The following is a 13,574-nucleotide window of genomic DNA, read 5'->3' as shown; positions in this document are numbered from 1 at the left end:
TTTCTCTCTCACCCCCACAATCGAGGAAAACTCTTGCAATTCAAATGGGCTTTCCAATGTGATATAGACTCAGCTCATGGAACCCCTTATTTATAGATGCTTGTTCAATCATATGAAGAGGTCCCATTTTCTACTCATGCAAATCCACAATGTGCTTTCAAGACTCAATTTGCTTAAAGATTCCTCTTTTATCAATTTTTGAATCAAGAACAGTAGTCTTTCAGTTTAATGACAGCTGACAGCATAAGTAGGATTAGAATACTTGGTGAATTTGATTGGCAGGTCACAGAATCTCATATCACATTGCATTGTATAATTATATTCAATTCTTAATTATTGGTGACTCGTATTTTTTTATCATATCTCATAGCTACTGTCATGTGTGGATGTGTGACTACTGGGTGTTTTTTTATCATTTGGAGTTCACCAACTCCAACAGTATTTTCTATTGGACCACTGTGTGCGCTTTGCTCCCCTATAATCTTTTCCTCTCTTTTCTTTACAACGAGTTTAACGTTGGACACTGTTTCTTGTAGCTTGTCTGCTTCTGCAGGTTCAGAACTTGTCTGAAAATTCACAGATAAAATGCATAAGCTCAAAAATATAAGCATATACAAGGTGCATTAAGGGTGTTAAATATTACCCACAAGGCTCTGCTCATCTGGTAGGGGTGACTCGTCAATGTCACTAAGTTGTCAGGACATCACGAGTTCGAAACCCAAGGGTGTGTGTCCCTTATCGTGAGGCAGAAGCTGGGTGTGTTCCTTGGTAAAAAAACACTGTATTCGGTATCCCTGTTATCACAGATAGAAGTATCCCTGTTATCACAGTATACCGAATAAAGTCGGTATCCTTGTTATCACAGTATACCAAATACTATGGTATTTTGTATATACCAAAACTTTCATCATGGTTATCAGATTAACCAAATGTAGCTTTCTTTTAGGAGTCGGTATTTTAGAAGAAACCGTGTACTTCTACTATATATACGTTCATTATATCTCTTGTTTCTCACTCAATTTTTATAAGATAAGCAGAATTATTTGCATTCGCTATTCTCTTTTTCTTCATGGTATCAAAGAATAGGATGTAGTGCGGCCTATTTTCAGCCGATCATCAAACTTCAGCCCATGCTGCAAGATCGGATCGGCCCTCTATCATCTGCGCATCTACTGCTTAGGTTTTTTCTTTCTGACTTTTACTTGCAGCATCTCCATTGCTGCAATATTCGCCCAATGTCCAGCTTTTCCATCCGCTCTATAGATGAATAGCGGAGTCGAAAGTATGTCAAGCCTGAACTCTTAAGAGATAGAGTCCCTTTTTCCTCCATCATTCAGACAATCCCGACATGGCATAGGTATCACAACCATTGACTGGCAATAACTACACTAGATGGTGCTGCACAATGACCATGACACTATCTGCAAAAAACAAGTTTGGTTTCATAGACGGGTCTATTAAGAAACCGAGTTCTCCTGCAAGGGCCATTGCCGCCTGGGAACAATGCAATAATATGGTCCTATCATGGCTGCTCAACTCATTGCATCCAGATTTGTCCTCAAGTGTTATTTACACTGAAACTGCAGCCGAAGTATGGACAGAGCTCCGTGAGCGATTCTCCCAATCGAATGCTCCACACATATACCAGATCCAACAAGAGATTGTTAACATGAGATGAATGTAAAACCCCATAGCAGGCTACTACACCAAGATGAAAGGCTTATGGGATGAGATGTTCACATATATAACTATTCCTCTATGTACTTGTGGAACGACCAAAGCTATTCATGAGTAGCAAAATTAAGAAAGACTCATGCAATTCCTAATGGGTCTAATTGAGAATTACAGTGTCATAAGGAGCCAACTACTCTTAATGTCACCATTACCAAGTGTATCTAAATCCATTGCACTGCTCATGCAAGAAGAAAGACAACGTGACCTCAAAGTCATGACCAATCAAGAACTTGTAGCGGCAGTTATAAAAGGTTCTAATATTCAAAATAATGCGGATCACATCAAGAATCATATAATCATATCCACCCAAAGTGTGATCATTGCGGAAGAATCAAACATGTTAAGGCCAAATGCTTTCATCTTCAGGGTTTTCCAAATCGATTTGGTGCTCCCACCAATGCTCATCAATGGAGTCAGACTAGCGCAAGCACTCTAACTTTAGAAGGCAATAAGTCTATCCAAAGCCTCAAACAATTCACCCAGGAACAACTTGATCAAATACTAGCTGCAATAAGTCTAGGTAATCTCAAACCAGCACCTACGATCAACCTAAGAGGTAATCTTGATGTCTCTTTCGCCTGCCCTATAGCGCTCGAACATTGGATCATAGACATGGGCGCAACATACCACATTACCAATTCTTTGTCAAATTTAATGTTCCCTAAGACCACCGTTTGTCCTCCTATTAGATTGCCAAATGACTCCACTACACATGCCACTCATATGGGTAGTGTCCGGTTGGCACCAAATTTTTTCCTATCAAGTGTCATTTTTAATTTAGATTTTAAGTTTAACCTTATCTCTGTGTGTAAATTGATTCAAGACCTCAAATGTGACATTTTTTGTCATGATTATTGTGTTTTTCAGGACCATCTCTTATAGACGAAGATTGGAGTGGGTAAGCGATGTGATGAACTTTACATTTTTGAGACCAGCGATAACCTTTCTGTGAATAATTCTTCTTTTGATTCCAATATTTGGCATTTACGTCTTGGACATCTTTCGAATGCTATATTGCAAATTCTCATAAATAATTAAAGACTTCACGGCTGTGTTTCTCATGATCATTCTGATGTGTGCCACAAGGCTAAACAAACCCGACTTTCATTCCCTAGCGGATTCATTGCTAAATCAAAGCCTTTTTCAACTTATCCATTATGACATTTAGAGAGGATACCAAACCAACTCATTATCCAGAACAAAGTATTTTTTTTGACCATTGTTGACGATTATTCTAGGACCACATGGGTTCACCTTATGCGGCACAAATTCGAAAATATAGTTTAGATAAATTTTTTTCTCTATTATAGAAAATCAACTCAATAGTAAAATTTTTAGTCTTAGATCTAACAATGGAATTGAGTTTTTTTCAAACGACATGCAAATTTTTTTGAGAGAAAAGGGTATTAAGCATCAACATAGTTGTGTTTCGACCCTCAACAAAATGGTTTGGTCGTATGCAAGTACAAAGATCTGCTCAATGTTGCTAGGGCCTTGCGGTTTCAAGCTTTCCTACCTATTAAGTTTTAGGGAAAATGTGTTTTAATAGCTGCATACATCATTAATCACATTCCTTCAAAACTGTAATTTGAGAAAACACCTTACGAGTTACTACATAAAAAAAACCCTGACTTATGAACATCTTCAGGTTTTTGGATGTCTATGATATGCTTATAATATCCATTACTCTCACAAATTTGACAATAGTGCCCACAAATGAGTGTTCATAAGATACTCCTATGGTCAAGTGGGATACCGTGTGTATGATCTTGAAAAACAAACGATTTTTGTCAGCCGAAATGTCAAGTTTTATGAAAATATTTTTTCTTTTCAAGATCAGAAAAATCTGAATGAAAAAGAAGGGAGTATCCTACCCATTTCCGTTTTTGAGCCTCAGTCCTGCGAGACCCAAGAATCCAATGAAAGTCCCATCAATGAGACACCTACATTCGTTCACCTCGACTCCAATCCTGACAATGTTGAGCCCATTCAAGTCTGAAGATTTGAAAGAGACCGACAACCACTACTACGCCTCAAGGACTACAATTGCTATATTGTTGCTCCCATACTCTAATCAACCGACGTGAGAGAAAAGGCCCACAACAAAAATCATGAACTATCCAAAGTCATTAGGTATGATCGTTTCTCTCAGGAACACCATGCCTTTTTAAGTGCTATTTCTTAATGTCTAGAACCCAAAACCTTTTCTCAAGCCATGAAGTTCCAGTATTGGCGTGATGTCATGATTGTAAAGATTAGGGCATTGGAAGAAAATCACACTTGATTGATTGTGAATTTACCCACTGGAAAACATCCTGTTGGATGCAAATGGGTGTATAAAACAAAATATTGTTCTGACAGCTCTATTGAAAAGCATAAAGCCCACATCATGGCCAAAGGATACACTCATATTGAAGGATAGATTATAATAAGACTTTTGCCCTCGTTGCCAAATTGGTCACCATCTGATGCTTGATAGCTATTTCAGCAATAAAACATTGGCATATATATCAAATAGACGTTAACAACACCTTTTTACATGAGGATCTCATTAATGAGGTATACATGGACTTGCCACTAGGCTTTTCAGTTAGGGGAGGCATAAAGTTTGCAAGTTGCAAAAGTTGTTGTACGATCTTAAACAGTCTTCTCAAAACTGGTTTGCTAAACTTTCACATTGTGTGCTCAAAGAAGGTTTTGCTCAGTTTAAGGCTGACTACTCTCTTTTTTCAAAGGCCACTAATGGAGCACACATCTTTGTTCTAGTTTATGTGGACGTCATTATTATTGCAAGAGATGATCTCACCTATATCGAGAAACTCAAAGTATACATAAATCACCAATTTCGACTGAAAGACGTCGGACGTTTAAAATACTTTCTCAACATTGAAGTCGCCAGATCCAAGAATGGCATCTTCTTATCTCAACGTATGTATGCGCTTGATAGTCTTCAGGATATGAAATTCCTTAAAGCAAAACCAAGCAAATCACCCATGAAATCTCATATCAATCTTAATCACGAAGATGATGCCTTATTAGACAACCCGGGACCGTAGATACGTATGGTGGGTCATTTGTTATATCTCACCATATTCCATCCAGATATAGTCTTTGTGGTAAATATTCTAAACCAATTCCGCAGTCATCCACGACAACCGCATATGGACACCATTATTTGGGTCCTTCGATATATCAACAGTTGCCCTGAGAAAGGAATTTTAATGTCTTCCACGAGCAACATCCATGTGATTGGTTATTGCGATTCTAATTGAGCCTCCTACCCAATCACTCGCATGTCCACATCCAGTTATTGTATTATGATTGGGGATAACCCTGTTTCATGAAAGACTAAAAAGCAGTTCATCGTATCTCGCTCCTTGGCTGAAGCCGAGTACCGGTCTTTGGCATCAGGGGTGAGGGTCCAGTTCGATGGCAAATATGTCCTGAGTTTCAATTGTGGTTCCCCGGAATAAATATGAAAAAAACAAAAATATAAAAAATTACTCACTGATATATAGATTTCTCTCTGAAAAGTGGAATATGCCTGCTAGGAGTAGGGTGTACGATGGACACACATGCATTCATTTGATATAAGAGATTTAGCAGCCACCGCTAAATCCCATTTTCCCACCCTGACTGTAAAAACCCCCTCCGGCGAAGTTGCCAGAGGGGATAAACATCCAAAAAAAGGAAAAGGAAAAGGAAAAGGAAAAGGAAAAGGAAAAGGAAAAGGGGGAAATGATTTTCCAATTAGGAAAACCGTTCGAAGGTTCGAGAGGGGTGAGGATAAACCTCACCCCCGAAATCCGTGGAAGGGGGGCGAGGTTTATCCTCAACCCCTCACCCTGCGTGAGGGTTATAAAAACCCTCATGCAAGCCCTCCTTCCGCACCCTGCATCGAGAGAGAGAAAGAGACACTTACCAGCGATGACGACGATGAGGTAAGCCTCCACCCTCTTCATCTTCTTCTTCGTTCTTCTTTTCTACTCCGAGCAAAAAGGGGGCCGACAATCATTGCTGCCGGCGAGTTGCAGGGAAACGGAAAGAAAAAAGAAAAGAAAAGAAAAAAAAATTCAGAGAGAGTGAGAGAGAGAAAGAGGAGGAGGGGGCCGGCCGATGTCGGTGGCCGACCCCTCCTGCCGGAGAAATGGACAAAGAGGGCTGGCTCCGGCGGCCGACCCCTCTCTGTAAGAAGAAGGGGATACGGAAAGGGGGGCAATGCCCTTTTTTCGTGCCCTGTGAGGGTTTTAACGGGGGGGGGGGGGGGGGACCGGGTCAGTCCAGGGTCAACCTGAACCGAACTGGGTTGGTCTGGGTGTGACCTAGACTGGACCCGACGATCTGGGTCGCACCCAGACCAAGCCTTTATTTAAAAAAAAGGGGACGGTTCGGCCTGGGTGCGACCCATACCGAATTGAGTTGGTCTGGGTCCCACCCAGACCGAATCGAGATAGGTGGTTTGGGTAAACCGGTTCGAGTCGAACCGGTTTGGTTAAAACTGATTCAAGTGAAACCGGCTCAGACTGACTTGGGTCTGAACCAAACCGGTTTAAACCGAACCAAGGTTCGAACCGAACCAAGGTTCGAAACGAACCAAGGTCCGAACCGAACCAACTGGGTCTGGATCTGATTGGATAAGTCTCGGGTCTAGACCCAGTCAGACAAGTCTGGACCCAGTTAGACTATCCCGGATCCAATCAGGCAAATCTGGATTCAATCAGATTGTTCTGAATACAGTCAGGCAGGTCCGGATCGAGTCAGACTATTCTGAATCCAGTCAGAATAGTATGGATCCAGTCATACCAGTTAGGATCCAATCAGACTGTTCTGGATCTAGAAGAGTTAATTAAGGATCTGAATCCAAACATACTGGGTTGTATCCAGATCAAAAATGGATATTGATCAAATCGTACGAAAGTCTCGTATGGTACCAAAATTTGAAATGTACCAAGATATTCATTTGGATACTCGAGATCCATTTTAGTAAAATGGACATAACTTTGCACTATAAACTCAAAATCGAGTGAGGTTTGGTGCGTTGGACTCAGGTTGTAAAGAGAAATCTACTAGTCCATTTATTTCAGTAAAAACAGTGATATAGAAATCGAGGTTTCTTGAGTAAATTCGGGAAAGAGTATTTTTGGTAAGAAGTGTTGCGTATTAATGCGAATATATTGTATTATGACCAAATCACACCGATAGAATTCGTGAGGCGTGATTTCAGAGAAAGCACATAATTCACCGTTAAGGTAAAAGATGTTATAAGTAACTTTAGATGTGAATAAACCTTTTTCACGTTGCTTGTTATTGTAGTGTTACAGATGTTATGTAATTAGCATGATAAGTTTGAGTGAGACCATGGCATGCATAAATTTCATGCTTGACATTATGAGTTAATGTATATACGTGTTCATCGTGATATGCATGTTAATTGTGATATATCATGCATGATAGAAAGAATTTGAATTATGATTGCATGTTTACATAATCGTTAAATATCATGCATTGTGATGAGACCATGCGTAGATTAGAGTCCCAGTTAGTTTATTCATGTTGTATGAATCAATATTTTGAGTTCAACATGCATGACCCCTTAAATCCCGAAAGTGGCGACCTGTGGCAAAAGGTACCAAGTTCGCGGCCAGAGTGCAGCCACCACGGAGAGTGGGCCGCCGATGATTTAACGATATAGAAACACTGCATCATTGCGTGCTAAGTGAGAGAGGTGTGAGTCCTAAGGTCATCATGAGATTAAGAATGAGATTTTGTGATCAGTCACGATATCACTCGTGAGAGAACGAGTGAATAATGAATTTAAAAATGTGGTTCAACGTGTGAACTTAGTTATGACTCAAGGTTGCACTCACACTGGTTTGGAAACTCTAGAGAACCATGGATGGTTGATAACCATCATGGTTAGGATATAGCATGAACCATTTCGAGATTGAGAGCTTGACCTCCCGGCTAGCTACCGGTGGGGTCCCCATGGTGGTTCACTGTAGTGCCTGGTGGTCCGAAGACTACTGAGAGTGTATGGTTCATTGTCTGATTAACGTGTAGAATTGGGGTGTTATACGGGGTTGCTACGCTCATAGACGACTTACCGGTATAGCCAACCTAGTGATAGTTGTGTGAAAGAGAGTATTTGAGAATGATAATGGGGGTAATTAAAATATACAAACATGTGTGGTGTGTCGACAACTAAACTAAGACTAGGGGCTTAGAGCCCACTACAGTTGTAAGTTAATTGTTTATTTACTTATAATTATTTCTTACTAGGTTGTAGATTCACCCTCATTTTTGTTTAATTACAACTGTACGTTTCAGGCATTAGAACAATCAACTTGTGAGCAACTTTTTCCTTTTTCAGCAGAGCATTGGTATATTTTACTTTCTTTGTCATTAAATAAGATGCATTTGCTTTCTTTTACTATGAATGATGAATAATTTTAAGAAAAAGTTGATTATGAGAATAAAATGAAAAGTTTTTTTGTAGCCACATTTTTCTTTGTGTAAACTTTATACTCTTTCCCTCTGAAAAGTAATACCAACCGAACTTGAACTCCTGAGGTTCCATATCGGGGTGTTACAAAGTGGTATCAGAGTCAGGTTTACACAGAAAAAGGTTCATCATTTATAACAAAATTCAATGACAAGATGTAAGTCTCTGCTTAAATAAAACACATTAGTGATTATAACATTGTATGAGTAAGAATGACTAGCAAACGAGAAAACTACGAAGATCCAATGACTCAAGACCCTGTTGAGCCTCTTGTCGTAAGAAGAGAGGAGTTCATCACTGCAATGGCGATGACCACTGGAGTCATCACAAGTATGACTCAAGTGGTTAGAGGTCTGACACTACAACCTCCTCAAATCTATATTATATTTGGGGATGGAAGCTCTTACCTTCAGGACCACCCCTACACTACTCAGAGGCGTCAGCTACCACCTTACAACAATAGGACTCGTCAGTTTAATCATTAAAGGATGAGGTCTGCACATGAGCGGATGATGAGCAATCCGTTAGCGGCTCATGGAGGAATCAGGAGAAGAGCATTCCCAAACATAAACCTTGTACCTCGGGGAGGGCCTCGTATGACCAACACACGGGGACGACATATGTCCCTAGTGAGCTATGCGACTGCCATGAGTGGGGAAAACCAGAGAGTTCCACCTCAAGCCTGAGAGTTTCTGTCTGAAGAAACTCAGAGAGCTGCATTTCAGGCAAGTAAAGCAGCTCGATAGGCAACAAAAACCTACCGAAGTGGCCCAGGGTTTGGGCAAGGACGAGCAACATCAGGGAGTTCAGAAGAGGAAGGCGAGGATGAAGACCCGATTAACGATCCAACCTTACATACATACACTCCTGCCACACCTACCCACACATCTTTCTCACCCACTTATACTCCTGCTTCGCCCCAGTACGGCCTAAACGCTCCTCTTGAGACTCACCAGCACCAGACTCAAAGGAACACAGAGAACAGACCATGTTTCGGATGGATTGAAGAATGATTATTATTAGCTAGTGGTTTAGTCGAGTCATATTGTTTGAATTGCATTGTTTCTTCTTTCCTTATTAGTGATGTTCTCGTACATTTATGAGATTTATGAATGGAATAAAATGAATGATTTTTATATACTGTGTGATATGTGACAAAATTTTGTACAAGTACCAACGAATCACGTGATAATGAATTTCTCTGCAGTATCAATGGCCACTCGCAGAGGAACATCTTATCTATCAAAAGACACGATAGCGGTCATGCGGGAAAGGAAGCTCCTTGGCGGACCGTCGCGAAGGGCACCCTCATCATCCCCTATTATGAAAGGGGCATAAGTTTAGGGAAGCCACACGACAACTCACACACCGAAGAGATATACTCCCCGAGAAGGTAGAGAAGAAAGTATAAAGATTCTACCTGAATCACCAATGAGTCAAAGTACGAGAATACTGCCAGAATACACTACCAACCGCATATTGTATGAACTTATGCAAATGTCCCGAGCCCAACAAAGTCAACCTCAGACGGTGATTTCTGACATCACCTTATGGGCTGAGAGGTTCAAGAACATGTATCCTTCGCTCTTCGATGACACTCCCGATGGTGTCGTGGCAGAAAATTGGTTGATGCAAGTTAAGAAGGCATTGGATGCCATCCAATGTCCAGAGGATCAGAGGGTATGGATAGTTGTATCCAATCTAACCAACGATGTGGAGCACTGGTGGAGGTCCATCAGGGACACCTTGGAGTCGGATACATACTTGCCTTGGTCCACATTTGTGAGGAGATTTTACAGGAAATTCTTTCCAAAGTGTCAGAGGGTGAAAAAGGAAGAAGAATTCAAGAAGTTGAAGCAGGATGATATGACGGTTGCCCAATATACCTATCATTTCAACTCTCTCTCCTGTTTTGCCAAGTTCTTGGTGGCAAACGAGAAAGAGAAGTGCAGGAGGTTTGAGAGGGGTTTGATGCTCACAATTTTGAGGTTGGTTGGGCCTCAACAAATAAAGAAATACAGTCGGCTCGTAGACTACGCCTCCAGGTATGAGTTTTGGGAGATGAGGACGAATGAGAAGCCCCAAGCAAAGGAAAAACCCAAGTCTGAAGATAAGGCCCAACACAATGGTGGCAATGTGGTAGAGTCCTCTCAAAGGAAGTTTCAGCCTAGAGGAAGATTTCAGTGAGACAACATGAGGTAGTACGGAGGATAAACCCCTGGTCAAAACCAAGGTAAACAAGTCAAGAATGTGAGCAATCAACAAGCCAAGCAATAGAAGAACCAGAAGCTGACCCAGTCGGACAACGCTTGCAAGACTTGTGGTCTCCAGAGGCACGAGGGTAAATGTGACTTAAGGAACGTGAAATGTTTCAACTGCCAACAGATGGGTCATTATGCCAATGATTTCCCACAACCTGATCGAAGAAGCAACACCCCACCAAAGCCGAAGCCGGCAGTACCAGGCCGCGCCTATGCGACTGTTCTTCAAGAAGCTCTTGCCAACCCTGAAGTGGTAAAAAGTACACTTCTTATTTCTGGTGTTCTTGCTCGTGTATTATTCGACTCAATAGCCACACATAGTTTCATTTCTTTAGCTTTTGGAAAACGGTTGCCAGTGGCACCTTCTCGATTGAGTGTTTCTTACTTAATAGAGACACCTATACGAGCAACCACCATTGTGGATACTGTGTATTCTAACTGCGTAGTAAAAATCGAAGATTGCGAGTTGCTTGTGAACTTGTTGCAATTCGACTTTAAAGATCTAGATGTTGTTCTAGGCATGGATTGATTGTCAGACCATCATGCCACTATCGATTGTAGAAGAAAGTGTGTCAGCTTTCGAATACCCATGCTTTCACTTTCACATATTAGGGTGTTAGAAAACTACCCAAACCGACTATCATATATTGTCTAAAGGCCAATATATATATTAAAAAGGGATGCATGAGATTCCTAACTTACATGAAAATTGAAGAGAGAGAAGGCCTCACAATATCAGATGTAGACATAGTTTGTGAATATGATGATATTTTCCCAGAAGATCTACCAAGCCTCCCTCATAATCGTGAGATTGAATTTCAAATTGATCTAGTTTCGGGAACAACGCCCATTTCGAAGGCTCCCTATCAGATGGGATCTGCAGAACTTAAGGAACTCAAGAAGAGATTGCAAGAATTATTAGAGAAAGGTTTTATTCATCCGTCAGTATCTCCTTGGGGTGCTTCGATCCTATTCGTTAAAAAGAAAGACAAATCATTGCACATGTGTACAAACTATCGCCAATTGAACGCAGTAACCGTCAAGAATAAATACCCATTGCCTAGAATTGATGATTTGTTCGATCAACTGCAAGGAGCAACATGCTTCTCAAAGTTGAATTTGAGATCGAGTTATCATCAACTAAGGATCAAGAAAGAAGATGTGGCTAAGACAACATTCATATCAAGATATGGCCATTACGAATTCTTGGTCATGCCTTTTGGTCTAACTAACGCACCAACTGCCTTCATGGATATGATGAATAGGGTCTTCAGACCCTATTTGGATAAGTTCGTGATGGTATTTGTCGATGACATCCTCATATACTCTACCTCGAAGGAGCAACATGAAAAGCATTTAAGGATAGTTCTGCAGACACTTAGAGAACATCAACTTTATGCCAAGTTCTCTAAGTGTGCTTTTTGGTTGAAACAAGTGTCCTTCCTTGGATACATTGTTTCTAAAGATGGGATTATAGTAGACCCTGCAAAGATTGAAGCAGTCACCAACTGGTCTAGACTCAAGAATCCTACTGAGATTCGCAGCTTCTTGGGATTAGCTAGGTGATATCGACGATTCGTAGAAGAATTTTCTTTATTGGCGGCTCCTATGACAAAGCTCACAAAGAAGGACGTAAAGTTTGAATGGAATGATAAATGTGAGTAGAGTTTTCAGAAGATAAAGAAGCGTTTGACCATTGCCCCAGTGTTGGTCTTACCTTCTAGATTCGGAGGGTTCACTATTTATAGCGATGCCTCCCATAAATGATTGAGTTGTGTTTTGATGCAAAACGGAAAAATGATAGCTTATGCATCTCGTCAACTTAAAACTCATGAAGTCAACTATTCGACACATGATTTGGAGCTAGCAACAGTGGTATTCGCCCTTAAGATTTGGATGCACTATCTCTATGGTGAGCAATTTGAGGTCTTTACCTACCATCAAAGCCTTAAGTATTTGTTTTTGCAGAGAGATTTAAATTTGAGACACAAAAGATGATTGAAATTTTTAAAAGACTATGATTTTGAGCTGAAGTATCACCCGGGTAAAGCGAATGTAGTCGCTGATACTCTTAGCCGAAGGACAGGAGCACTAGCCAGACTCACAAATTGAGAGTTATTTTCCTCAATGACTCATCAGAAGGCAGAAGCTCAATGCGTGCTAGGTTGATTGCTATTTATGCAAACCAACATGAGATCAGAATTGTGGGAGCTAATTAAGGAAAAGCAACACTTAGACCCAGAATTGGCTTAAATAAGAAAGAAGACTTCGAAAAATAAGGAGTCAAAATTCAAAGTTGATGATCAAGGACTTCTTAGATTTCATCAAAGAGTGTGCATTCCTAAGGACGATCAACTTAGAAATTAATTATTGGAAGATGCACACCATTCTAGATATGCCATCCATCATGGCAGCACTAAAATGTATCGAGATCTGAAAGATACATTTTTCTGAAATGGAATAAAGAGAGACATTGATGAGTTTGTTAGCAAGTGTTTAGTATGTCAGCAGGTGAAAATTGAGCACCAACGACCAGGTGGCCTTTTGCAACCATTTACCATACCAGAATGGAAATGGTCGGATATCGCAATGAACTTCGTTTCAGGGCTTCCAATGATGAAAAATGGGATGGATTCAGTATGGGTGATTGTCGATAGGCTAACTAAGTCAACTCACTTTTTGGCCTGTAAGACAACCCAATCTTATGACCAATTGGCTCAATTGTTTATCAAAGAGATTGTTAAACTTCATGAAGTACCTGGTTCAAATGTTTCAGATAGAGACTCAAAGTTCACATCACGATTTTGACAAAGTTTTCAAGAAGCAATGGGGACACAATTAAAAATGAGTACAACTTTTCACCCCCAGTCAGATGGCAGTTAAAACGAACCATTTAGACCTTAGAAGACATGCTTCGAGCATGTAGTTTAGAATATAGTGACTCGTGAAATGATATTCTACCATTAATGGAGTTTGCCTACAACAATAATTTTTAAGCTAGTGTAGGCATGACTCCATTTGAGGCATTGTATGGTCGACGATGTCGAACTCCCTTATGTTGGGATGAGGTCAGAGAA

General features: G+C 40.5%; 2 protein-coding genes across 2 annotated transcripts; both read left to right on the top strand.

The window, feature by feature from the left end:
• Positions 1-9,733: 9,733 nt before the first annotated feature.
• On the top strand, positions 9,734-10,423 carry LOC149844400 (uncharacterized). Its single transcript, XM_089997143.1, has one exon. The coding sequence runs from the start codon at positions 9,734-9,736 to the stop codon at positions 10,421-10,423; it is 690 nt and encodes a 229-aa protein (XP_089853269.1).
• A 198-nt stretch (positions 10,424-10,621) lies between these two features.
• On the top strand, positions 10,622-11,026 carry LOC149844399 (uncharacterized). The gene has a single exon (XM_089997142.1). It carries the CDS (start codon positions 10,622-10,624, stop codon positions 11,024-11,026), a length of 405 nt encoding a protein of 134 aa, XP_089853268.1.
• The last annotated feature ends 2,548 nt before the right edge of the window (positions 11,027-13,574 follow it).

Source organism: Nuphar pumila, chromosome 2 (genome assembly GCF_984573655.1).
Source record: "Nuphar pumila chromosome 2, dmNupPumi1.hap1.1, whole genome shotgun sequence".
Taxonomy (NCBI): Eukaryota; Viridiplantae; Streptophyta; class Magnoliopsida; order Nymphaeales; family Nymphaeaceae; genus Nuphar; species Nuphar pumila.
Note: the sequence above shows the minus strand (reverse complement) of the source record. Positions and strands in the feature narration are given on the sequence as shown.